At 38.6% G+C, this 25,513-nt stretch overlaps 1 protein-coding gene across 2 annotated transcripts; it reads right to left on the bottom strand.

Annotated features, from left to right (window-relative positions):
• Positions 1-38: 38 nt before the first annotated feature.
• Positions 39-25,461, bottom strand: hspa12b (heat shock protein 12B). 2 transcript variants are annotated; one of them, XM_041985395.1, is made up of 15 exons: positions 25,396-25,461; positions 19,667-19,811; positions 14,597-14,660; positions 14,158-14,240; positions 12,801-12,925; positions 12,529-12,715; positions 12,277-12,381; positions 12,042-12,158; positions 8,941-9,118; positions 5,193-5,279; positions 3,707-3,811; positions 3,380-3,638; positions 3,160-3,263; positions 1,488-1,678; positions 39-1,419 (listed from the first exon to the last, which is right to left on the bottom strand). In XM_041985395.1, the coding sequence occupies exons 3-15, from the start codon at positions 14,640-14,642 to the stop codon at positions 940-942; spliced, it is 2,067 nt and encodes a 688-aa protein (XP_041841329.1). In that variant the 5' UTR covers positions 14,643-14,660; positions 19,667-19,811; positions 25,396-25,461; the 3' UTR covers positions 39-939. The 2 variants fall into 2 exon arrangements, with proteins under 2 accessions (XP_041841329.1, XP_041841328.1); XM_041985394.1 differs by lacking the exons at positions 19,667-19,811; positions 25,396-25,461 and adding an exon at positions 16,681-17,092.
• Between the last annotated feature and the right edge of the window lie 52 nt (positions 25,462-25,513).

Raw genomic sequence — 25,513 nt, 5'->3', positions numbered from 1 at the left:
TTAACTCAGTTGCTAAATAGAAAACCAGAAGAGCATGATCATGTTTCCCCTCAGGTTCCCGTTAGTTTTATTTAGTCAAAGTTAAGCTTCACAAGTAAACATTTGAAAGCACTTAAACAGGTAAAGAACCAAACATATCCCTTATGAGTTGTAGAAAACAAAATATAATTAGATTTAACTGTATTAAGTGGTCAGACATGATTCCAAATAAATGTTTAAATTAATGTAATGAGGCAAAATGTTGTATCTGGCTTTTGGAGCTTATATATCAAATATAATAGAGCTTTAACGTTTTAAACATTGTAAAAAGCAAATGTTACACAGTTTAAACTAATTCAGACTAAATTATTCTGCTTCACCCATGCAAAATTTGAAATTGTTTTTCATTCAAGTCAAGAAATATAGTCTTTTCAGCTTGTAGTTCAGTCTTTTCCCCACTGGGTGGAGCACTACCATGTTAGCTTCAGTCCAGGTTATTATTTTCATACATTATGGGGATATAGGGGAAAGGATTTAAATGAGGTATCAATAATTATAAAAGGCAACAGTCTTTGAATTTGACAATGAACATGAGAAAGTCTCTCTCTAGGTAGTATACTGTGTATTGTAGAGCTTCTTTAGGTTATAACAATTTAAAGTAATCCATTGTGAGGATAATTTATGATAAGGTTTGGAGCCTTTTTGGAGTGTCTGTGCAGTAAGTGCTTAATATGGTTTGACAGAAGGCAGACAGAGAAGACTCTGCTCTGCAACTAAGAGGATTCTCAGTTATAAAAATGTTTATCTCATGATCTTTTTATTCCACTGATTGACTGAAGCTATGATGTCCTCTCCCAAAGTACAGCATTTTTTTTCTTTTTTTTTTTTTTGTTGAAGGTTATCACTCCTTAAATCAGTTTAGTGTGTATTCAAGTCTGCGTCTCCACTTCCTGCTCCTCCTCAGTTGGACAGGAAGTCTATGGAAGCCCGGACAGAGCGGTTAGACATGACGTCAACAGCTGTGACTTTGATTTCTGTGTCTCCAAATTGCATGGTTGCTCTGATCTCCCTTCTTTCTGTGCCTGCTCCTCCTGCTCCCACTCCTCCCACTGCTCCTGGTGGTGGCAATGGTTCAGGTAGGTCTAAAGTTATCGTCCCGCACTTCCTGACGCCAGGGTCGGAGATGTATATGATGTCATCTGTAGCACTGCAGTAGATGTTGATGATGATCTTTCGCTGGCCCACCCGAGCAGGTGTGTAGCTGCGTTTCACAACCTCGCCCAGGGCCACCGACTGGTCGACGGAGACGAAGCGGTCGAGGATGTCCGTGCACCACTCACGTCCATCTTTGATGAGGAGTTTATCCCGAGGGTGGCGTCCCTCCACAAACCGGTTTAGAACACCAACCCCATAGGTCAAAGGGCATCGCCGCACTCTAACCTGTTGGAGAGAGGCCATTACATTGTGTGTCAAACCGCATATTCAAACCCATATTCCTGATTCCTCACCACAGTGGGATCCAGCCCGAAGAGCACAGCACCCTTCAGTATGGTCAGACCAACATCATGGGGGATGATGATACGACACATCCTCCCGAGTGCCTTCTGGACCGCTTTCTGCAGCATGGGCGACTCTGCAAAACCTCCAACCAGAAAGAGGAAGCGCACACCTCGCACCTCCGGCTTTGCCATCAACTCCTCTGTCAGAAGAAGGACAAGGATCTGTCATTTGATTTGTTGGAGGTGGTGGTTCGGGGGGTGTCGCAAGGGGTGGGGGGCACCCTTAAATTTTGGTTGGCCACCTCTTTGGCAAACCCAATTCTGATTTGTAGCTTATCAAGTTTATTAAAATTAGAAGCAAAGTAAATGTTTATCTTCAGGCTTTTCTCACCATCTATGTTATTATTTATCTACAATTTGCTTTTATATTTGTGCATTTTTTGCTCAGCCTCAGGAGGATGACAACAAATTTTAAAGATATACTTGTTCAATAGAGCTAACGTTTTATATGTGGCTAACCAGTGTGTGAAATTGGGTTGAGGCCATGAGATTAGGTTAGGACAATTGGAGGGTTTGGTGAGTAACTCTGTTACTACTCTCCAAGAACAATTACACTAGTTCCTGTGTGTTTACTCTGGATTTTGAAGAGATTTTGAAGCCTTTCTTTCCTCTGTGGGATTAAAGTTGGTTTGTGTTTGTAATACCAATAAGCTCTTTTTTTAAAGAGCTTGTATCTATAACTTATATGATATTCTTTAAAATCTGTAAACAATTGGAAAGGTCCCAAAGCTGTTATTTAAGGGTTTGCAGACACCCCAAAATTCCTGTATTTTACTGATTCTAACCAAAGTTAACAACAATCCTGCTGCAGTTGTCGTATCTATTGATTGGCCACCCCCAAACTAACTTCTGTCTTCTGTTGGACACCCCATTAAAATGTTTCTGGATACGCCCCTGTTCTTTTTTAGTCCAGCAGAGTATTTAAATATCGTGTTTCACTGAGTGTTATTGATTTCCAACTTCTTTCCATCAGCTGCATTTGGTATTCCCTACACAGCGTCTGTTAAACCTTTATTTTTTTTATTTTGGCTATTCAGGATCAGCAAAGCTACAAACTGGAAAACCAGTCCCCTGGCTTTAAATGTACCACTGGAATGTGGCTGATTTGAAACAGACATTCTGCATTTTTCTGCCTGACTTCTTTGTGAAGAACTTGGGCAGAAAATGAGGTCACCATCTCTTAGAGTAAAGAATCTATAAAAGCCATTATGCTTGTGGTGTGTTTGGTAGGATTTGCTGCTGAAATCCATGTTTGGCCTTTTTGTTGTTTTGTCTATGGGCAATAGCAAGCTATGATGTGTTATTTAATTGAACAGTCAGCTGGTCATCCTGTAAAAACAGTAGTCTGAATATTATGAGGGTGTCAAAGCAAACCCATGACATTTTAACTAACTACCAAACTCAGCAGTTTTAAAGCTTATAGTATTTTAAAAACCTGTTTTTGGTGCTTTCAGATGACACAGAACTTATTACTCTTGAATTCATAACATCAAACTTAAAAGTAATAGAAAAATACACTAAATCAATCACACTCATATAAGTGAAGACTAAATGCTGTGTGTGTGTGTGTGTGTACTTGCAGCTCTGACAAATATATGTTTGCAGTAGTGTGTTTTTTTACCTATGTGTTTGACTATATTGATGATGGTGGGCTGGAAGAGTTCATTCATGGCTTCTTGCGTCAGCCGCAGCATCCCCTGGGAGGACCACTTCACTATGTTCATGCTGACACACAACCAAAGAAAATATTCATTTTTACGACTTCAAAAAAAAAAGAGCACTTCATCATTGAAACTGTAGTCAGTCTGCTCAGATATACTGTCACCTGTCGCCTCACTCACTTGCTCCTCCTCAGGGCCGCCTCCACGCTCTGCCCTCTGTGTCTCTTGTAATAGTCGATAAATGAGAAAGGCAGGGAGATGTTGAGGGCGTTGGCTCTGCCTGGTGATGCTGTACGTTTCCTCGCCTCAAAGGCGATGGTGAGGTCCACCCAGGCCGCTGGCCGCTTGACTTTAAAGCTGTGGATGAAGTCCTCTCCGAAGATCTGGCACAGCATGGCTTCAAAGGCCAAGTCTACCCCCACAGCGCCGTAGGGACCGCCTGGGAGAAACACAACAGCTTTAGAAACTCTTGGAAATGTGTTCATCTGTGTGAACATTATATTGTACCTGAAGCCTTGTAGAGCTCTTTAAGCGTCCCCTGCGGCTGCTCTATCTGATGAACTGTCAAGTCAACTGTTCCTCCTCCACAGTCTGCAACAACATATCTGTCGCCTGCAGAAAGAGAGCAAGATTACACATAATTTTATGTTTTTTTGTCTGTTATGTGACATTTTTAGGCTTATCACTGTGATTCCAGAGCCAGAAACAGTAAGATTATTAAACTAAATACTAAGTCTGATGGAAGAAACTCAAACATATACAACTTTCAGGCCTTTTTGTATGTTTTTTGAGATGGTCTGAGATTCAGCTAACCCCACCCTAAACCCAACAGGATAAGAAGTTTTAAAAGAGGGTGACAAAGAGAGGAGTTAAAGAATTAGATATGTATAGTAGTGAAAATCAAATGCAAGAGTGGAGAAGAAAATAGGATTCCTCCTTCCTCTGTATATTTACAGCACCGAGGCAGAGTCCCATGGGCTGGGTCTTTCCTGTGTGTGTGGACAGGAAAGAGAGCAGAAGGGGTCAGCAGGGCCACGTGGCCCTCAGATTGTTGTGATGGCTCAACAGAAAAATAGCTTTGGGATGTAGATTTTGTCCATTTTGTGGTTGTGCCAGGCCAATCAGAGGCCCTGTTGAGTGTCAGAGGACTCATAAATTGAGATCTTCTGTTCTTTTGGGGGCACTCAGCCTTAATGTCCAATGAGCAAACTATGTCTGCTGCCAAAGACCATAAAATGAGGTTGAAATGAAATAAACAATTTAAGACTGAGCAACAAATGTGTTGCAACTTGGAAACTTGTAGTTTATTTTGAGGTTATTGATGCACAAATCCTGAAAAATATCCTGAAAAAAAAAATCACGTATCAAGAGGCTTTAAGCAACGTGGAAGCACTGTATATATTCCAGTGGCACACAGTAGGTTTTACAATATATTCATACAAGTGCTGGTACAAAATTATATTAAATCAATGCTGTTAGCTCAAGGCACCTGCATCAGCAATAACTTCAGTTCATTTGAGAGCAATTTGTGTTGCTTCTTTAGTTGTTTTTGTTGTTTTATTGCTCCAAACTAATGCAATATCTCCTTAAACCATAGTAGCAGTCGAGGAAATGGATATGAAACATAAGCTTACTGACCTGAAAATAAATTATTAAAATTATTAAAATTAATAAAATTCAACTTAAGTTATCCACATATGGGAAATTTAAATGTTACAGCAGCAATCAGGCATCACTGTGCAAGAAGAACATACATATTGAAAAATAAATTTAAAATGTACATAAAAATAAGATAAAATAAAATACACTCAAGACAATAAACTGGACACAGTGCACTAGAAAGCAGTAGTTGTCTCCCACACTGGAGTGGATCTGTCTGGCCCACATCGTCAGCATGCTGAGGTTAAAGGTCAAAATCATCAATATCTCCAACATGAAGGCTCTTTCTGAAACAAAAATACACACACATACACACACAAACAAGCACACATACCAGTCTGCAGCTCAGACCACAACTCTCCAGTTCCACTCTCCACCAGGAAGGTCCTGCTGTGTCTGGATCGTCTCAGCTGCTCCCTCGCTGCAAAAAACACACAAATCTATAACGTGCAATATGTGGATGCAATTTATTTTGCACAAGCGTGCACAACAACATGCACTGAGTTGAACAATAATCCTTATGCACTATGAATGGATATTCCTGACATAAAAACTTGGTTTTTGTTATGTGTTTTTTGTTGTTATTTGTTTTTTACATCTTTATTTTTTCTTATATTTTCTTATTGCCCTTTTTTTACGGAATAAATGAATTCCAGAAGAATCTATATAGACAGTGCACATCTGCAGACACTCAGAGTAACCACCACCTTAACCACCACAGTAACCACCCCTACACACACACACACACACACACATATATATATATGTTATATATATATAAACTATCGTTCAAAAGTTTGGGGTCACTTTGCCATGGGATTCAATAGGGAAGTGACCCCAAACTTTTGAACAGTAGTGTATATATATATATATATATATATATATATATATATGCATTGTAATTACCAAATTGCCTCAGAGATGGAAAGGGGGAAAAAATGGTTCAACTTTATTTTTAGAGAATATTTATAATAGAAATATGAAAACATATTATTGCATAAATATAAAAATAAAAAATAAAATAAAAAAAATAAAAATAAAAAAGCATCACTGTATACATCTGTAGAAGTAAAATGTTGTATGTGAAAAACATGTAGCAGTGCTTTTTTAATAATTTACATATGAAAGGACCTTTTATTTTATTAATTCTCAGCGCAAATCAGTTTTTAACTAATAAAGATTGCCTTTTATATATATGAAATGTAAACAAGTTTCAGTGCTAAAATGTTCATTACTTTTCTGCCCAGTAAAAAAACAAAAGACATATGGGGAGGAAATTTTTACACGACGAGCAATTTTTCTGAAAATGAATGGTCTCAAATTTCAACTTTATATTTACTCTTCATGTGTAAATCGTGTGAGTGACGGTTAAGAGATTAGACTAAGGGCCAACAAAAGCAGAACATGGCAGAAACAACACATACGTGACGGCCAGTTTGACAGAGCTGATGCATTTAATAGCCTCCATAGATCAGTTGAATGCATGAAATTAGACATAATGGCTTTCAAAGCTAATTTTACATAAAAAAAACAAGGGAATATGACTGGAATAAAGAAAATACAAACTTTAAGTCTGGTTTAGATAACAAAAAAATCTTTGGTGAGACTGTGATGGAGCTGTGGTCCTGATAGAAAAGGTTGTTTGTGAAAAGCAGCAAAGGATTGACAGTTTTGAGTAAAGCTCTGGTAAAAGTGGTTTTTACTTGTACGAGGGCTGCACACCATAGAAAATGTAAAACAGAGAGAAAGGTAATATGAGATTTGTAGTAAAAATGAGAACAAAGGAAAAGAAAGTCTGTTTAGTTTGTAAAGATTAGAGACTTATTGAGCAACACTGTCTTGAAAGCAGTGAGCTCTTGGAGTTGTTTTAGGGCCCTGGATGACGCAGGAGGTAACACATCTGTGTGTGTGATAGCGAGTGTGTATGAATGCATGGTAAATGAAGCTGAATAAAGACCACCACAATCATGTAAGACCTGATTTTATGTGGGTGTTTGTTCAGGTCGATGAATAGAATTCAAGTCTGGAAACCATTTACATAAAACAGCAGGAAAAAAAACTATACGTGTGTGTGTGTGTGTGTGTGTGTGTGTGTGTGTGTGTGTGTGTGTGTGTGTGTGTGTGTGTGTGTTTTAATGACTCCCCAGTGCTATCTTTGGAGACTAAATGAGGTAGAAGAAAAGCTAAAGATAGAAAAAATATGGCTGAGATGCCAAGTGTGTGTAAATAAGTCTGTTTGTGTGGTGCTGTGTGCGTCTGCAAAGTCCTTGGAACGGGATCGATGTTGCAAAGGAAAGAAAGAGCTGGAGAGAAAATACGAAGAAAAGAAAACGAATGAAAGAGAGGGAGAGTGACAGGCCAGGAGGGGGTGAGATCATAGTCTCACTGCACCTTTTTCCAATTACAATATCCTGTGTTTAGAGTGAGTGAATGTTCTTTGTGTGTATCTTACTGACTGCATATGTATAAGTGGGCCTTTGGTGGGGATTTTGGACGGCATGTTCACTCTCTGAATTATGCATCAGCCTCTTTATCCCAACTTCAAATCACTTTTGTTCTTTGCTGCTTTTTTGTGACATTTTCCTCTTGAAAAGTGATGTCTATGTCATTTAAATGAAGCTTTTCTGCAGTCATGTGAATGTAAAAAAAAACAAAAAACTTTGCTTTTCAGTAAGTTCTTGAAGTGGCATTCAGTTCTTGGATCTGGAAAAAATTTTTCAGACAGTAAATTCCCATTTAGCCCATTATGACCTGATGCTACATATATGTGCTTGAATTTGAAGCGTATAAACGTTCAAGACAAACATTACTAGGATACTTTTAACCCCTTAAAATCCTAAAATCTTCACCTAAAATGAGTTTTTATAAATAGAACACTTGTTGTGGACCAACTATGTTACTGGACTACATTTACTGAACCCTTGCTGATGAAACAGGAGAGTTTTTGTTGCAGTATCATCTGCTATTGGAGTCTGGCTTCAAAGAAAAACTACATTTGCGACTGGTATGTAGGTAATGGTAGGTACTTGCAAGGGAGCCTGAATCAAATACATTTATTTGTCCTGTCCTGCCTATAGGACATCTGGTACCAACAGAAGTACATATTGACCAAAATAAGGTCAAATTCTATCATTTACAATAAAAACAGAATGTTCAATTTCCCAAATGATTTTTATTTTGTGCTTTTTTTTTACTCTAAAGCAACACTACTGAACTTTGGCAGATATTACTACTTTGTTGCCTCCAAACGACGGCTAACTGAACTTTCGCATTGCATCCTGTCTCTTCTCTGAGCTTCTCCAGAAGTTAAGTCAGTCTGATGTCTGAATGTTACTTTCTCTCTTTCTTGCTTCCTCTGATAATGTCATTTTGGCTTTAGCCCAAAGTGTTGATTTTCAGTTGCTTACTGCAAGCTTGCAACTCTTTACTATTTGCAGATAACTTCACATCAAATAGTCAAGTACAAATAGTTAAGTACTTTTACTTTAGAGCAAGATGTAATCTAATGCTACCTTCTTAACTTTAGCATCACTGTACTGAGGAAACATGTGGGGGAGCTTCATGTCATTGAAATGCTCCAACCACTAGCACTCTGTACTTACTCATCCTACCACAAAATCCAAACCTGACTCAACACTGAAGACTTTGCCGCAGTGTTTTAGACACAGTGTAATGTTAATTAACAAGCTTAATGTTGCCTTGAGAACCAGAATACTTCCTCTTCATGGGAATTATGTGGTCTGTTTTAAAACAGCGTTCCTTCTTTTTCTCTCTCTGCTCATATTTCCATCTCTCCTGCTTCTCGGTCTGCTCTACATGAAACATATGGCCCACTCAGAGTCTTGTGTCTGTGTACAACCCATGTTTACACACATGCAAAGTCATCTGAGGGAAAGAAACATGAGCAGTATCTGAGGTCAGATCTTTACACTCTTTGTTTCTCTCAGATACACATGGATTCATCTTTTTCAAAACCCACAATCCCCATGTGAACCCAAAAAAACATTTCCAGGAACACAGTGTGGTTTTATGTTTATGCTAATGAGTAAGTCGCAAGCACACACACTCTGTGCTTTCTCTACCTTGTCTAAAGCTGGAGTCGAAGGGCCGTGAGGCGTCCAGATCCAGGCCGTTTGTGACTGGCTGCATACTTAGGTCAATCACCTGGTGGAGGCGGAGCTTCCGACAGTAAATAGATGCAGCCTCTGGTTCAAGGGCAATGAGGAGCTGCTCAGGACAGTCAGAAGACACCAAACCAGCCTGAAGAACACAACAGGAAGAGATGAGGCTTTTACCCACCAAGTTGGAGAAGTGTAGTTTGGAGAAAAATCAGTAAATCAGTGCACATGAAGGCAGAAAGATTTTTATTCTGCATTAAACACATTATGGTAATAAATATTAGTGCTTTAAAAAGACTGTGGTGAAAATTGTGGCTATTCAGAAGGAGAAAATACACAAACTTGGAAGATGTGGCTGCATTCCTCGCAATTAAATAGCTGCTAGCGAACAGATGCAACAGACCAATACTTCCACTTGTATGCAATGTAGGGAGAATATTTTGTATTACAAAGGCAATTGATCAAGGTGTTTCATCCTGAAGATGTGGAGCTGAGGCAGCTGTGCAGCATCTGACATGCAAGCATTAGGAAAGAAAAAGGGCCTATCTTGCTATGGGGTATGGATTCTTACGATAAGCTGAAGTAATGCAGCCATCATAGTAAGTAACCATACTTATTGTTGTAGTCTCTATTTTGTGTGGATGGTGGTCTTCTGTCAACATTTTGAGTTTATTCTTGCAAAGGTGAGTTAAAAAAATCTTCCCATACCAATGTTTTTTTTTCCTCTATGACCCCAGTTCTCCATTGTACTGTGAAAAATCAGCCAAACAAAGTGACATTATACACTTCAAGATGACATTTGGATGGAGGTTGGGGCAAATTGTGGAGGTCGACTAAAATGAAGAGGAGGAACACACGCATAGTCTCGCTGATGAACAGCTGGGCAGTGTAAACATATGGAGAGACATAAACACAGGGTGAAAGATGGGGATGAGAGCTAAAGCTGACACAAGTTAATGATTCTCTGTTTGGATGAAAGACTCGAAAGAGGAGGAGATTCATATAAGCATTAGTCTTGTTCTATAGGGAGTAAAGTTGAGTGTGTGAGTGGATGTGTGTGTGTGTGTGTGTGTGTGTGTGTGTGTGTGTGTGTGTGTGTGCAGGGCGTGGGTCTGGGTTCGACTTCCTGTGTTTGTACGCCGGTCTCTCTTATTGTTCACTCTTAATGACATCATCACCAGCAGGAAGAACACACGCCCCGACGGCCTCAATCCAGGAGCCAGCATGGAGTGTGTGTGTGCACATGTTATCAACATGCATGTGAAAGTGTATCTGCGTCTGACTATTTATGCATTTATCCGGGTGAGTGAGTGGCGAATGACAGGTAATAGTGAACAATTTATTCTGTGTGTGTTTTCACTGAGTGTATATGTTTGTGGAAGTCAAAGGAGAAAGGATGACTAGTAGTCATGTAGTCTTAGAAACAGCACATACACAGGTTGATCCATTCTCATTGATGCTTTCCTGTGCAAGCATAAGCGCTTCCTACAAGTCATTGTAACATGTACAGTACACACTGAAGGGGCTGTGTGTTTTGATGGGAAGGTATACGCACAGAAAGAGGCAAAAGTGCAGCATTATGATTTGTGTGTCTGTGTGTCTCTGTGTGTCTCTGTGTGTTTGTGTGTAATGTAAGTGATCCTCCGTGGGAAAATTAATCAGCCTTTATCTCATGCTTTATACAGTGCCTGTCTTTCCATCACTGTGTTGTTATTCCTCTTTCTTTGTTTCTCACACACGTACAAGCTTTGCAGTGATTCAGAAATTCTGGTAAAGTTGCCTTAAATGCAACAAAATCCTAAATGTTTTAATTGATTTGAACCTTTATTTAGCAGACAAATAATGTTCAGTGTCTTCCGTGACCAACTTGAACATGTTTGGGAAATATAAGCAGATTTTAATACAAAAGTTTTTCAAATAAACAAGTATACAGTTCTGGAGGAAATATATCATTGGCAGTTTAATTGCTGACAGGTAAGGGTGTCAGGATTGGGTATAAAAAGAATTCTTTTCTAGTTTTCTTGGGCATGGTTGGGCCGTGGCTCACAACTTTGTGCCAAAACACACAAAACTTAGTCAGAGAATCATTCCTGAAATAAAATAAAATAAAATAAAATAAAATAAAATAAAATAAAATAAAATAAAATAAAATAAACCTTGCTTACTTCTCTGGACACAAACTACTCTCAGTCTATGTATCAGCTGCTTGGGAAACAAAGAAAGACCATCTGGCTTCACATGGCAAAGATGAGAAAGACTGTCCAGACTGTTATCAGTGAAAGGTTGAAAAGTCAGTGTCTGTGATGGTACAGGGGTGTGTTAGTGTTCATGGTATGGATGACTTCCATGTGTACTAAGGTACTATGCCGAATTATGCAGAATTTTTATACTAAATTTAGGAGGAACAAATACTATCATCGGGTCAACGTCTTTAAGAGGGAGGTACATGGGCATCTCAGCAGCACAATAGTAGACCTTAACAACAATATGACTTTTATAGACACAGTGTTTGCTTGACTGACTTGCCTGCAGTTCAAATATGTATCTGTTGTCAATATATGGAGCATCATCAAGACGAGAACCAGATGATGACAACCAGAGACTGTTGAAATGTTGTCTTCGGAAAGAACACACACAGATTCCTCTGGCAAAACTCCAACAACTGATATTTTCAGATCTCAAACCACTGAAAAGTGCAGTCAAAATGGTAATGTAACACAACAGAAAATATGCCTTTATCAGTATGTTGGTATCAGACTCTAGATGTGTTTAATAAAAATTTTAACACAGTGAAATTGGTCAGTGAATACACTGAAAGTAATAAAATATAGCCATATAAAAGGCCTGTTTTCCCAGGAAAGTGCATACATCCAGAATGGATAATTGGTTTTCAGAGAGATAGTGGAGGGAAACCCTCCCACACTAAGGCAACATTTTCTTTTAATTTGAGGAATAGTTTAGGTTAACCTGAAAGCCCCCACAAATCTGTAATTATTTTTTACACTACAACATCTTTCTGAGTCTGCATGTATGTGTAAATGTATCGGTAGGTGTACAATTCCTACCAGATATGCTGCTTCTCTCATAAACTGTTTGGCTGGTTGTCGCCAAACAGCAGGGACAGTAATCACCCATCTGATCTCTTCTCCCTCCAAAACTGATGATGACTGGTCCTTCACCTCCTAAATGGGAATCCACAAGTCACTGCTTTTTAGGTCAACCATAAAAGAAAACAACCTAGTAACATCATGACAACACATTTAAAAGGTCTTGTGAGGCACTATGCAATTAAGGCATTACCTTTAAAGCATGTTCTCTAAAGAAGCGAAGGGCATGTGCAAACACCTCAATGGCCCTGACCCTCCGACCATTAACTGCCTCCAGCTCTGTCTCCATGGTGAGGTCCTGCAGCAAACAAAGCCACAACTGCTGAAACTTTAAAGCTTAACTAACAGTAAAACTGCGTAAAGCATGATTTATAAAACCAAATTACTTCTAATATTGCTTGTCAGTAGTGTTACAGGTAGAATGGTCTTTAAACATGTCTCTTACAGTTGTGCTATGGATCTTCATTTTGAATTTATCAAAGTAAAGCCAGTGCCGGGACTCCTCTGGATCTAAGTCATGGTAGAAGTCTCGGGCTGCAAATCCAAAACTATGAAACCGCAACTCCGGAGTCAGCAGCAGGCAAGTTGGGCTCTTCTGGTTGGCCACTCCGGGGTCGCCACCCTCCCAGCGTCTGGAAAGAATTGGAGCAAGACAAGGCAGTCAAGGACAGAAACTCACTGAAGAAACAGAAGGAAACACATGAAGCATACCCTTACTTCATCATGTGTATAGCTTCCGAGTCCTGTGTGAAGCTGAAAGCATAGCCACTGGAGGTTGTCCCAAAATCTATCGCCACGACAACCGAAAATGGACATGCCATCCTGGGTCTGACCTCAACTCTCTGCAAGAGAGAAAGAAATTTGGGTGTATTCACAAAAAGTGAACATGTCTGCCTATCTATGTTCTATTAGCACAAGTTTCTAGATAACAAAATAGACAAGCTTGAAGGGTTAACAAGGACACAGAAGGGATACAGAGAAAGCAGTGTTATGTGTTTCACCAAGACATGGCTGCAGGAACATATCCCAGACCCTAATGTATCTACGCTTCTTTTAAACTGTATGAACAGATTGAGACAACAAAATTGGCAGAAAGCTAAAAGGAGGAGGTCATACAGTGCTTTTCAACATGGACATGTAATGGTAAAGGAAAAGATCTGCACGCAGGTTATCAAAATGTCAGCAGTGAGGTTTTCATTCATATTCTCTTTCAAGAATGAATATCAAGAAAACTGTCTCTGTGCAAAGGACGGATCTGGAGCTCCTGGAGCAGATTGTCCAGAGAAGAATGCTGCACATGTTGCTGAACATAGAGGACAATTCTACACACTCTCTACACAACACAGTTCAGTGTAAGAGGTTTCAAGTAACTGTGAGACAAAAAGATAACCATTGCCCTTTGGAACAAATTGATGGACAATTAATCATTTCTAAAAAAGAAGAAGAAGAAGAAAGAGAAGAAAGAAAAACAAACTACTGAAACATTATAATAGTTTTTCTTAATTCAGTTTCAAATTAGCATGCTAACTAGCTTAATTAATGATGATAAACATGGAAAACACATTTTTTAAGCATCAGATATTGACATGAGATTATAATGACATCGGAAGCATACTAGCATGCTAACAATTAGCACAAGGTCCAATTAGCAAGTTTGTAGAAACAAGAAGTTTCTAACGAATTATCACCTTCTGAAAATCTTCTGTTTCTCTAGTTTTGAACATTTCTACACTTATGAGATTGTATGAGAGGAGACAAGCAGAATTAACAGACTCGTTTACTTCTATAAGACTGTTCTTTGATTTGTTCTCCTTTCCTCCCTCAGTATTCACAACAGAAAGTTCCAACTTGTTAGCTGCATATTTCTTTTATTCAGATTGCAGACCTTTTTTAAGCACTTGTTTTAAAGCTATTTTCTATTTAAACTGTGTGTCTTACTGTAAACCACTAATAACAGTAAGGAGCTTATGTATTTCTAAAGGTCTAATTAAGAGCTCTATATGAAGAAAAGTAAGTAGAAACCGGATAAGGGTGTGTAGGAGTGCCTGTGGTGAGTGGTTGTGTGCACAGTTACCGGCGAGGGTGAGGGTGTGAGTGGCATGATGCTGCATTCGTTTCGAGCTGTGGCTGGTGAAGACGGGGTGGATAAATTTTCATCTGAAAATGAATGGAAGATACAAAACAAGAAGGATTACATAAGTAAATAAGTTATGCTTTAAATACACAAAAAGAATTAGCAAAACAATGTAGAGTGCCTAAACAAACTAGTTTACATGCAGGAAAATATTTCTGTATATGTTTCCCAGTTCCAAAATTGTCCCAATAGTCAGCTGCAAAAAATACACTTCATCTAGAGCAATGTGAGACCGGATAATTGTAAAGGAATGACTGGAATGTTACTGGAATCTGATGTGAGTAATATTCTTAAATGGGAGAGGGACATGGGGGGGATTGGTGGGGGGTCTGGACAGATTTCTATAGAAAATTAATGTGTTTGTGTGCATGTGTCTCACCAGGTATTTGCAGGTTATTGGGCTCTAGCTGCACCTCGTCAGCCATCTTTATAGGAGCCAGATTCTGGAAAAAAAAATCATATCATGCTTTTACCTGGTCATCTGTTTTATGTTCAGATTTTATGTTCAACCTTAAGTGTGGTGTACCAATAAAACTTTGAAGCCAAAAGAAAGAATTTGAGTTATCTAAACAATAATTAATCTTAAATAATCAATTTTAATTTGTTTGTTTAGCCTGGGTGCAGGGGTGCAGTATTTTACTGCTTTTATCTGGAACTGTTTTAAGCCTTTGGCAAATGAAGCTGATATTCGGTCCAACTATTTTCTCTGTTTTTGTTTCCAGAATTTTCTGAGAGAAAACTCTTGACTTCTTAGCTGCTAATTAGTTAGGCAAGCAGTACATTTGTGGGCTATAAAGCTAAAGCAACAGCTGAAGGACTCAGACCTTAATAAATAACTACATTAACATTAACAGTAATTAGTGTAGTGTTACACATTTGAATGAGCAGGATTTAAGCTTTATAGCTTTTTTATAGGACAGTTATTTCCAGATGGAAACACTAGACTGAACAATGTACAAAGCTGTTCTCTATTTCCTACAACTGTTTTATCTATAGTAATGGGTAAATTGAGATTTGGGATACAAAAGATTTTGTCAAAAGTATGTGAAAATCACAGATGTAAATATTTCAGTTATGATTAAATCCTGTTTAGCTGTTTATAAGTCCTGAACCTTTGCATTCAAACTCAGGTACACCGCCGTGATTTTTTTTAACATAACGGAGCTAACATCCAGCCATTGCTACTGTAATTGTTGAAACATTTTGTATAAAATAGAAGGCTTTTCACGTTACATTTCTTTTGTTGCACATCTGATGTACATGTAAGCCAACAAAGCAAAAGCATTGAATTTGGGCTCAGTTTTAGCTCAGAATTCCTGTCGTTTTTATTTTTTATACACACAAATGCAGTACACTGCATTAACATGAGGGAAATATTGATGTAATCCTGAACAAATATTCAGCCAATATGGGGAAGTTAATGGGTCACCCCACCCATCTTTCAGAACAACTATGCCTCTTTACTTGAACATCAAACCATGGTGCATTGACTTATTGCCACAGAAAGCTGTCTGCTGTAAATTTGTGGATCAGGATGTCCTCCAAGTACCATAAAAATACCATATGAAAGTTACAGCATCTCAGTGACTACATCCTGGAGTTTAACTAGTTCATGTACTGTATTCACAAGTTTACTATCCTGTATTACAGTTGGTTGATATGCTACTACTACTTAATATGCATGTGCTTTGTTTGTGTGTCATTTTCAGCGTATTTTAAGTATATGTGTATAGGTGTGTGAGAACTGGGATCAGACTGTATTCTGAGCCAAAAGCAAATTAAACTAGCAAGTACAATGAAACAAAGACCTCCTTCTTGTTAGCGTATGTTTGTGGCTCTGCATGGTTGACTCACATGTGTGAATAAATTAGTTTTCTTGCAAACACATGCAACTTCTTTGTGCATTTATTAAAACACGCTCGGGGAAATCTGCATGTAGCACATGTGCATATCTCTGTGTGATCAGCTTCCTTTTCCACAATTGTTTTTGACATCTGATGGTAGAACCAGAGGATAAAACTCCACATATCTTTTTTTTTTAAATCTCTCTCACATCTTCTCTTCAACCTAAATGTGCTGTGGTTGATCTAGCTGATTTATACTTCTAGCTTTACCATTCTTCTTATCTCTGTAACACACATCTGAGATCTAGCAGGGGTCAGCAGAGCAAGGGACAAAAACTCCTGTGAGACTTTTATGCTACTACTACTACTTTTATGCACCATTACAACACAGCTATATCTGTTTGCAGAGTATGGTAAAGGTTTGAGAACATGAATTACTTTCAACAGAGCCTTTATTAGTTTTCTTTATCATGTGTATTTGTTTCCAGTTTATGATCCAAAACACAACCAAAACAAACATGCAGAAAGATATCTTCTTTCCTATTACACAAAGAGTTTAATTGCATTTGTTTGCACCCTTTCTTAACAAAGAAAGTTTTCTTTTTCAAGGTTAACTTACCCTTTTAAATGCTTGCTTCGCTCTGTACCTTTTGTGCTGGTTCACAAATGTATTTCCCAAACTCTGTAATTCTGCAAACTTGGAATCTGCCTCCAGGGAGAGAGATGGATGAAAGAAGGACAGGAGGAAACTAACGGATACAAGAGGATGCTCTTGTAGGAATCCCTTGTTAAAATGTTAGACTTCCAAAATGTTTTTCATGCAGATTTCCCAGATTTAAAAAGAAACTTTAAAGGGATATGACTGGATAAAGGAGGGAAGTTCTAGAGATTCTTTTTCCTCCAAACAGAGTTCTGATTCGGGTTTGCAGCTCCGTCTCTTTGCAGCCGAGTGCTCCGTCTCTCTGCTTTGCACAGGAATGTTGGAGAAAAGTGGTGACACATACATGCATACACACACACACACACACAAGCACTAGCTGTAGGAGTGGGAGGGCTATGACAACACACATGGGGGGAATGCTGGGGGATTTACCTCACCGGGAAATAGCCTGGTGTAAGCTGAGGGTGGAGTAATCTTGAGCAGGCAGTGTACCCTGATTAAGTCATCTTGCCCTCTCACTTTCCTCCCACTCCTCAACATCCATCCGTCCTGTTTAATTAGCTCATCCTGTCTTCCTCTTTGCTCCACTGTCTCACTTGTCTCACATTCCCTTTTTGCTTTGCCTCCTTCCATTTCTCTGTTTTCATCTCTTCACCTTTCTTGATATTGCTGCTGCCCTCTTAGCCTGCTCAGACAAAAGCAGGAAGTAGCCAGGTGTACAGTATATGGATAGTCTTTTATTTTTTGCAGTGCCACCTCTGACAGAAAAGTCTTTTGACTAAATCACATGGGGGAGGAGAGCTTGTGGTTTACTCTAAATGTTTCAGTGTATATAAAAAAAATCTAAAGAAATTCTTTCTTTTAATTTCTTGCAGAAAAATATGATATTCATCTTCTTCTGTCTTTATATTCACTCCAGATTTACTTTTTTTCCCAGTTTTCAAACTGGGAAACATGAGGTTGCACTTTATAAAGATTAGAAAATCTACCTTCCAGGACCTAAAAAAAAAACCATATAATTTGTTTGAGAGTATGACCGTGTTAACCCATTTTAAGCTGTTCTGCAAAGCTGTGTTTTTGTTTCATGACATAGGGTATTGATTTTCTCTTCTAATTTTTGTTTTCTCATGTCTGTGTGTGTGTGTGTGTTTATGTAAGGAACTTGAGATCCACTTTAAACTGCAGGGATCTGATTTCTCCCCACTGAAGCTGTGATTGAAAGCATACATTAACCCCAGTGCACATTGGGTCTAATCTGCTGCACTCCCAATGGGCTGAGGAAGCCAGATCTCTTGAGTCTGTGTAACAAACTGCCCAAGGTACATACACACATGTCCACATACACTCAGTCTCCTTGTCCTGTCAGATTTCCAAATCAAATTAAGAGTGTATGTGTATCTGGAAGCCATTACCTGGCATGTCTCCCTCTTGCTGCCCAAAAACAAAGAGGCCCCATATGGATCCTGCCATCACCTTCTTGCCTCCCCTCTTTTCTTCCTTGTTATTGGCTCTTTTATTGTTCTTATGCATCTGTCTCTTTTCACTTTTACAAGCCAAGATTTATTTTCGTTTAATCCATTTTCTTGGACCCTTTGCCCTCCCTGCATCTTTCTAATGGGGCGGCAGTTTTTTTTTATTTTTTTTTTTTTACATCTGAGGTTTTTCTTAATTTTGAGAAATTGGTTGGAATAATCGTTCTGTTATTCTGCATTAAAACCGGCTCCTCTTATCGCTTTCATCAGGTTCACCCTTCTCCATCGAAGTCCAGACACAGGAAACTCCACACAGGAAGTGATGGAGTCAGGTGACAGGAAGGAACCCCTGTGTGACATTCCTTTCATGAATTCCACATTATCTTTGGGATAAGTCCTCGAGCAACGGAAACACACCCATAACATACAACACAGACGTGTGTGCGCGCACACATACACACATAAAATGTCTTCTTCCCTCAGTTCCTTTAAATAGCCCAAAATACCAACAGCAACCTAAATAAGAACTTGTTACTTCCTAAGATAGCATCACACGTCATAGAGTGGAAAAGGGCCACATTTTCATGGTTTTGTGCTATTTTTTTATTTTGTCAAGGCAGCATTTGTTGATTTACAGTGTAATTCAGAATTTAATACACTCTTGTAATATATCACTTAATTGAAATCCAACACAAGCAGGTAAACGATCTACTAACAAGATGCAAAGTAGGTGATAATTCCAATTTTTTTTAAATCCCTTGCATGATTTTGGTAGTGTACCATGGGACTGTCAATCATATCTCATGACTGACTATCATGATGAAATATTCTTCTTCTGCTGAGCTTCTAGATGCAAGGAGTCATCTCATCAGCCAGTATTTTATTCTGTCTCCCTTTTATGACCTTGAATTCTCCGTGGAAGTTCTGGCCTGGTTCACGCCAAACATGCTGGTCTCTATCATTAACTAATTAACTGATTGATCTCTGTTTTGTCAGACAAAATAAAACGTTTTTTTTCATGTTATGCTGCCAAGTTTAATCTGTGCCATTGGAAAATAACAACATATTCTTTCTTGAATTGATGAGCATAGAGGGTGTGTCCTTCATGCTGGCAGGGGTCAAAACAGGTTTTAAATGATAAATGATAATATTTATTTTCTGGAAATTCTATGGCATCATTTTAGGCAAACACCCACTGGTTCTTTGATTAGTGGTAATATAGCCTTTTCCATACAGCCTGATTATTGCTGTTACTGTCATTCCAAATGTTATTGGTATTATAGGTTGCGACCAGCTTTGTGAAGTCTCCTAGTGGTGCATTTTTTTTATATTTCCATTACATTTATATTTAGCAGATGTTTTTCTCCAAAGCAACTTAAGTTGTACAAATAAAAAGCAACATTCAAGACTGAGTGAAGTAACTGGTAAATGCTGTAAGAGCTAAATCTATTTATATGACAGAGCAGCTGTACCTTCAGTACTCTTCAGTACTCCCACTGGTCTTCACATCCACCGGCTCTCCTCTTTGCAGATCAGCCCAGCCAGATAGAGGAGTTTAAATATCTTGGGATAATCTCCAACAACTTGCTGAGGTTCTTCCTGAACACTGAGGAAATTCTAAAGAAATACCATCAAAGACAGTATCTACTTAGGAAGTAAAAATCATTTGGGAAAATTGCTGCGTCCACTTTATTACTTCACAGAGTAGAAACCACCTGTTGAACATGGTTAAAGTTTGCTCAAAAGCAATTAAGCAACCTGTTTGAACTCCACTTTATGTGATCAGCAAATGTGAGATCGGCTCACAAAATTTTATAAGAGCTCCCCTCCCATATTCTGTTTTCTGAATTTGAATGGCTCCTTTCATGACGTGTGACGGTGCCCTGGTTGCAGGGCACAAAGTGCGAAGACAACTTTTGTTCTTAAGGATGTCAAGCTTCTCAAAGTTGAACACACAAATCCGAAACATGTACTTTATAATCCAAACACTTTATAAACTATGCATCTGTTTTATCTCTAAATGGTGTCTGCTGTATCATGTGTTGATCTTGTGTCTATTTATTTATGTATTTTACATTATTTTTTAAGCTACTTCCATGTCCTTTTTTCAAATACAAAATTGCAGACAAATAAAATTTTATGAATTTAACTGAATCTTAAACTTGGTTTCATGTTATCAGTGCTCATGCAAACTGAATTCACAGATAAACTCATTTTTGTTTCAGTAATTACAGTTTTTCTAACTTCTATTTAAATGCTTTAATTTAAGAAAATATCTGCAAATAAGCTCTCAAATTACAATAACATTAAATAGCTAAATGTTTGTTCTAAGCTAATCTTTCTCCCCACTTCTGTTATTGGAGTAAATAAGCGTTTGAATATGCAGATTCACAAAATACAATCATGCTATTAGACTGGAAGTGAAATGTCTGCATGGACTGTGCAACATCTAGATCTTGTTTAAACTTAACTATTTTTTGCTTATTGCAGGCTGCAACTTAACAGCACCTCAGTGGCGAGGAAAAGCAGACCCTCTGACAGTAAGCACCTGTGTGTGCAAGAATATTAAATTTCTGCAGAAAATAATAAAGGCAATATTGTACCTTTGGGTGCATGTGAGCGCGCTAATGTGCCACTTCCTCCTTTAAGTGTTTGGTGGGGTCTGAGTCCACAGTGTTCATACTCAAGCAAATGTATGTCTTTGTGTGAGCTGCCTTGGACAAACTCAGCAATACAGCCATGGGAAGGGAACAAGAGCCACAGGAAAGCCTGGGATAGAAGATATACACACATATATGAAACATGACTGCACTCTGACATAAAGTCTGGGCTGGTGTGTAATAAGAAACAAGGTTAGCAAGCAAGAGAGGGATAGAGGACGGGAACTCATGATTTATGATTTAACAGCAAAGTCTAAGAGTAAAATTTATAACAGAGGGGACTGAGGGAAATGAACAAAATGAGGGGGGTGTAGCAGCAGATAGAAGGAAAAGAGTGTTAAAGGAGAATTCCTCATCCTCTTTTTATCACTGAGAATTTCCATTAAAGATGCACAGTTTTAAAATCTGTCTTAAAACAGTGGTCACTCGGAAGGAAACTCCTCCTTTTATTTTCACTCATTAAAACATAATTTTCCCATAAGCTGCAAGTAAATGTATCATAGCATGAAGTCCTTGTTCTGTGTAAAAACGTGTTAATCTAAAGTTAATATGAGGCTTCACCACTTTAAAAAAAGGTGGTCTCTTCAAAATTGACACAATTCTTTTGTTCCTCCTCTGAGCTTAATAGGAAGTCACCGTTTATGAAAATACAAAGTGGAAAAGAATTATAAAGTGGTAAATGATAGATGATTACAGAAAAAAAACTCAGAGTTCATTGTGGGAATCAGTCAAAAACTGGTAAAAACAGCTTTTTTTTTTAAATGAGAACCTCATGAATGCCAGTCAGACTTCACAAAACATATCAAACTAGCCGCCTTTAAGATACAGCTCACATGTACGCATGTATTAAACACAAAGAAACATAAAGTTTTCATAAGTCTTTGTTTGTTTCCAAGGACAGATGTCACAAAACACTATGGATATGGAGCTGCAGACGCACTAACACACACACACACACACACTTAAATTTAAATTTGAGCTGACACTCAGGGGAACATCTGGTGCTCTTGAATTTAATGTCCCTATTTCCTTCTCAGCACATGCACACATCCATGCATCTTGAATCCAGCTGAAAAATAGCAAGCTGCAAGCAGGATCTACAATGAAGGGGAGTGTCTGTGACAATTACAGCTTAAGTAGTGGTGTAAGGGACGATGCATTGGAAATTAGACCCTAATTTTTTAGTGTGTAAAAGATGAATAGAAATGATTAACTATGCACTTTCATCAAATGTTATTACTGCTACTTCAGGGTCTCTGGTTATCTATAGACTAAACTACTGTAACTAATTAAAGTACTTTTAAATGGGCTGTTCTTCAGTAGATATAAAAGGGATGGAGGATGGAGCTGATTAAATTTACCTTGTTTTTCCTCCACTTTGATCCTTGTTTTACTTAACGGATGCACTATACTGCCTCCACAATGTGCTACAGTCGCCCCCCTCTGTGATTTAAGAGTAGTGCAGCCTATCATGTAACGCTTAATGCAGGTGAAAGCTGAATTAAATCAAGTACATCCTTTAGCTGTTAAGACTTACAGTGCTCTCTAAAAAGGATTTAAAATCCTTCACATTGTTTGAAAGCAGCCTAGAAAAACCTGAGGGTTTTCCAAATAAAAAAAACAAAAAAACGTCATAGTGAGATGCATGCAGAGGTCAGACCAGGTCTTTTTTTTATTTTAACTTGTCCTGTCCAGCATTGTGCCAAACAGAATAATGGTCTGGCTGCTGTGTTGCCAAGAGGAGCTTTATGAGTATAAGGCTCCTCTTGATATCAAATTTTTCAATTTCTTTATTTGTATAAATATATTGTTTTATCTTAGTTAGTGTTATGGAATTTGTGTAATCTTGCTGGACCTGACCGAATGGGACAGAAGAGAGGAAAAAAAAAGGACAGTAATGGAGAGACGTAAAAGGGAAAGTGAAAAAACAAGAAGTAGAGACAAAGATACGGTGGACAGAAACAACGACCCTTCAATCCAACCTAACACCAGACATCCAACTACGACACCTATACAGAAACACAACAGAGAATTTCCTACAGCCTTTACAGGTAAACTAAGCTTCAGTCATTAGAAGTTCCTTAAAAAAATAACCAAGACAGCAACAACCAAAGTACCAAAGACACGCCCATACTAAATAAATAAAAAAAAAAAATAGCTTGTGTATAAATCCACTGGACAACTCGGGGACAGTGTCAACATGGGGAGTAGGAGGAATTAGGAGTGAGAAGAGATGAGTGTGATCATGCAAATATGACCATGCCTCCACAGAAGCCAGAGGCAGACAAGACAGACAGAGAACCGGGCGATTAGCTGCAATCCCAGAGCATGAACCCAAGTAACCACTAAGACTACCCTGGACCCACCCCCAGCCAGAGGTCCCCGCAGTCATGGGGCCCAGGCCCCGGCGGGCCAAGATCGGCAACCACTGACCCTGCCAGGCATTGGCCATCCAGGGTGGTCAGAGCGAAAGGCCCCAAGCCCCAAGATCCCAGAGGCAGCCACCCCCGTCCCAAGGCAGAGGGACCATTCCGGTCTGGATTCTGTGGTGGCCAATCCATGTGTGAAAATGATGTCTCATGCTCCCTGAACCACTCTTTCACAGTTTGAGTCAGATGAATCCTGACATTGTCATCTTAGAATATGCCTGTGCCATCAGGGAAGAAAAATCCATTAATGGAATAACCTGGTCATTCAGTATATTCAGGTATCAGCTGACCTCATTATTTGGACACAAAATGTTGCTGAACCAAGACCTGACCACCTGCAGCAACCCTAGATCCTAGACTGCCCCCACAGGCTTGAACAGTAGGCACTAGGCATGATGGCTGCATCACTTCATCTGCCTGTCTTCTTATTCTGATGCTCCCATCTCTCTGGAACAGGTTAAATCTGAATTCATAAGACCACATGCCCTTCTTCCATTGCTCCAGAGTCCAATCTTTATGCTCCCTAGCAAAATAAAGTCTTTTTCTCCGGCTAGCCTAACAGATTATCGGTTTTCTTATGGCTACACAGCTGTGCAGCCACAATCCTTTGAGTTCCCTTTGCATTGTTCATGTGGAAACATTTAATTTCACCATTAAACACAGCCCTGGTTTCTACTGTTGTTTTTATTTGATCTGATTTCCCCGAACGTTTAAGTAATCACCTATCACCATCATTCAGGATTTTTTTCTGAACAACTATCCCTACTATCCTTCCAGTTTTAATGATGTGTTAGACAATTCTTAACCCAATTTTAGTAGTTTCTGCAATCACCTTAGATGTTTTCTTGCTTGATGCATGCCAATGATTTGACCCTTCTTACACAGAACAACATCTTTTCCACAACCACGTAATATGTCTTTCCACAAATGAGAAGCTACTCATTGCATTAGTTGGGATTAAATAACTTGTTGCAGCTGAAAATAATCACCCATCCAGTACATATCAGCTTGTACCTATTTGTTTAGTTAAATCCAGGTGGAGACTTTCTTTTTTGGCCAGGCAGTCTATGACATTTTACAACATCCAGTCTAAATGAAGATAGAGAATGGGAAAGGGTGGCAAAGAGCTGAAAACATGGCGAAGTGTCAAATTAGTGCATTGACAAATGTAATATAGACCATTACTTATGTATGCTATTGTGCATATAGTTTGTGCATTATCTGTATGTGGTTACTTTGTTCTGTGTATTCATGCTCTGTTAGCGTCTTCTGGTTTTATTATGATTGGCTTTACTATGCTTGAATGAATGTCATGGCTTTAACAATTTGGTAAGTGTTGCTTCCTGTTTTATTTTTGAAGAGATTGCCTCTTTGTATTTTCTGTAATTTTTACTTTCTGCTTTCGTTTCACATCTGGGTTTCTGATTACTGCACCTGCTCTTCATTTCTAATTATCTTCTTCATTATAAAATGCGTTTAGTGTTAGATCATTGTTGCTTCTGCTGGTATTTTCTTTTCCCCCAGTTTATTTGCTTGCCACTGCAGCACTTTTTGTTAGCTAATAAATAGTCTTTTTTGACTTGGACATCTGTTTGATTACAGCATGTAAACCTTGCATTTGGCTCTTTCAACCACTCTTCAAAACCTATTCCAGTGCACATTAAAATCTTTCACAAGAAAAAAGCATTGAAACGTAACACTTATTTTCTAAGTTTTCACTGTATTGGTCAATCTTTTAACCATGAGCATTTTGAAGCAAACCAAAAACTGTCTAAATCCCCTTTCACATTGTGAATTCCTCATTTAAAGCTTCAAATGAGCACTTTCAACACTTAACATCTACTATTTAATATGTGTAAATGTAGGGTTACTGAATGAGTTTGTAAGTAGGAGCTTTCCTCACCCTTTATTAGAATGCACACACGAGAGCTCACAGTCGTATTACATTTTATTCTACTCTCATTGTTTAGTAATCTCATCCCAATAACTCTTTAACTGCATAAAATAGAATTCCATTTGTTAAAAGGTTAGATCTCAGCCACACTGTTAAATATTTACAGGACATATTGATTACAAAAAAGGGCAGCGAGACGCTGTATTTTGTTTACTTACGTGAATGGAGAGCCAAGGGCGGAGCATGTGGCCATTTGAACCAATAGTGTGGTTAGTAACCATTGATTGACGTAGACTTAAACCAATGACTGAAAGGTACAGCTGGAAAAGCGAGACC

This window comes from Melanotaenia boesemani, chromosome 5 (assembly GCF_017639745.1).
Source record: "Melanotaenia boesemani isolate fMelBoe1 chromosome 5, fMelBoe1.pri, whole genome shotgun sequence".
In the NCBI taxonomy this organism is placed as follows: domain Eukaryota; kingdom Metazoa; phylum Chordata; class Actinopteri; order Atheriniformes; family Melanotaeniidae; genus Melanotaenia; species Melanotaenia boesemani.
This window is presented reverse-complemented; position numbering and strand designations above follow the sequence as displayed.

Coding starts and splice junctions, on each gene's coding strand:
- hspa12b (XM_041985395.1), bottom strand. CDS start 14,642: ATGGCTGACGAGGTGCAGCTAGAGCCCAATAACCTGCAAATACCTG. Junction 9,119..12,041: donor TGAGAGAAGCAGCATATCTG/GTAGGAATTGTA, acceptor TGTGTTCTTCAG/GCTGGTTTGGTGTCTTCTGA. Junction 1,420..1,487: donor TCGGGCTGGATCCCACTGTG/GTGAGGAATCAG, acceptor TCTCTCCAACAG/GTTAGAGTGCGGCGATGCCC.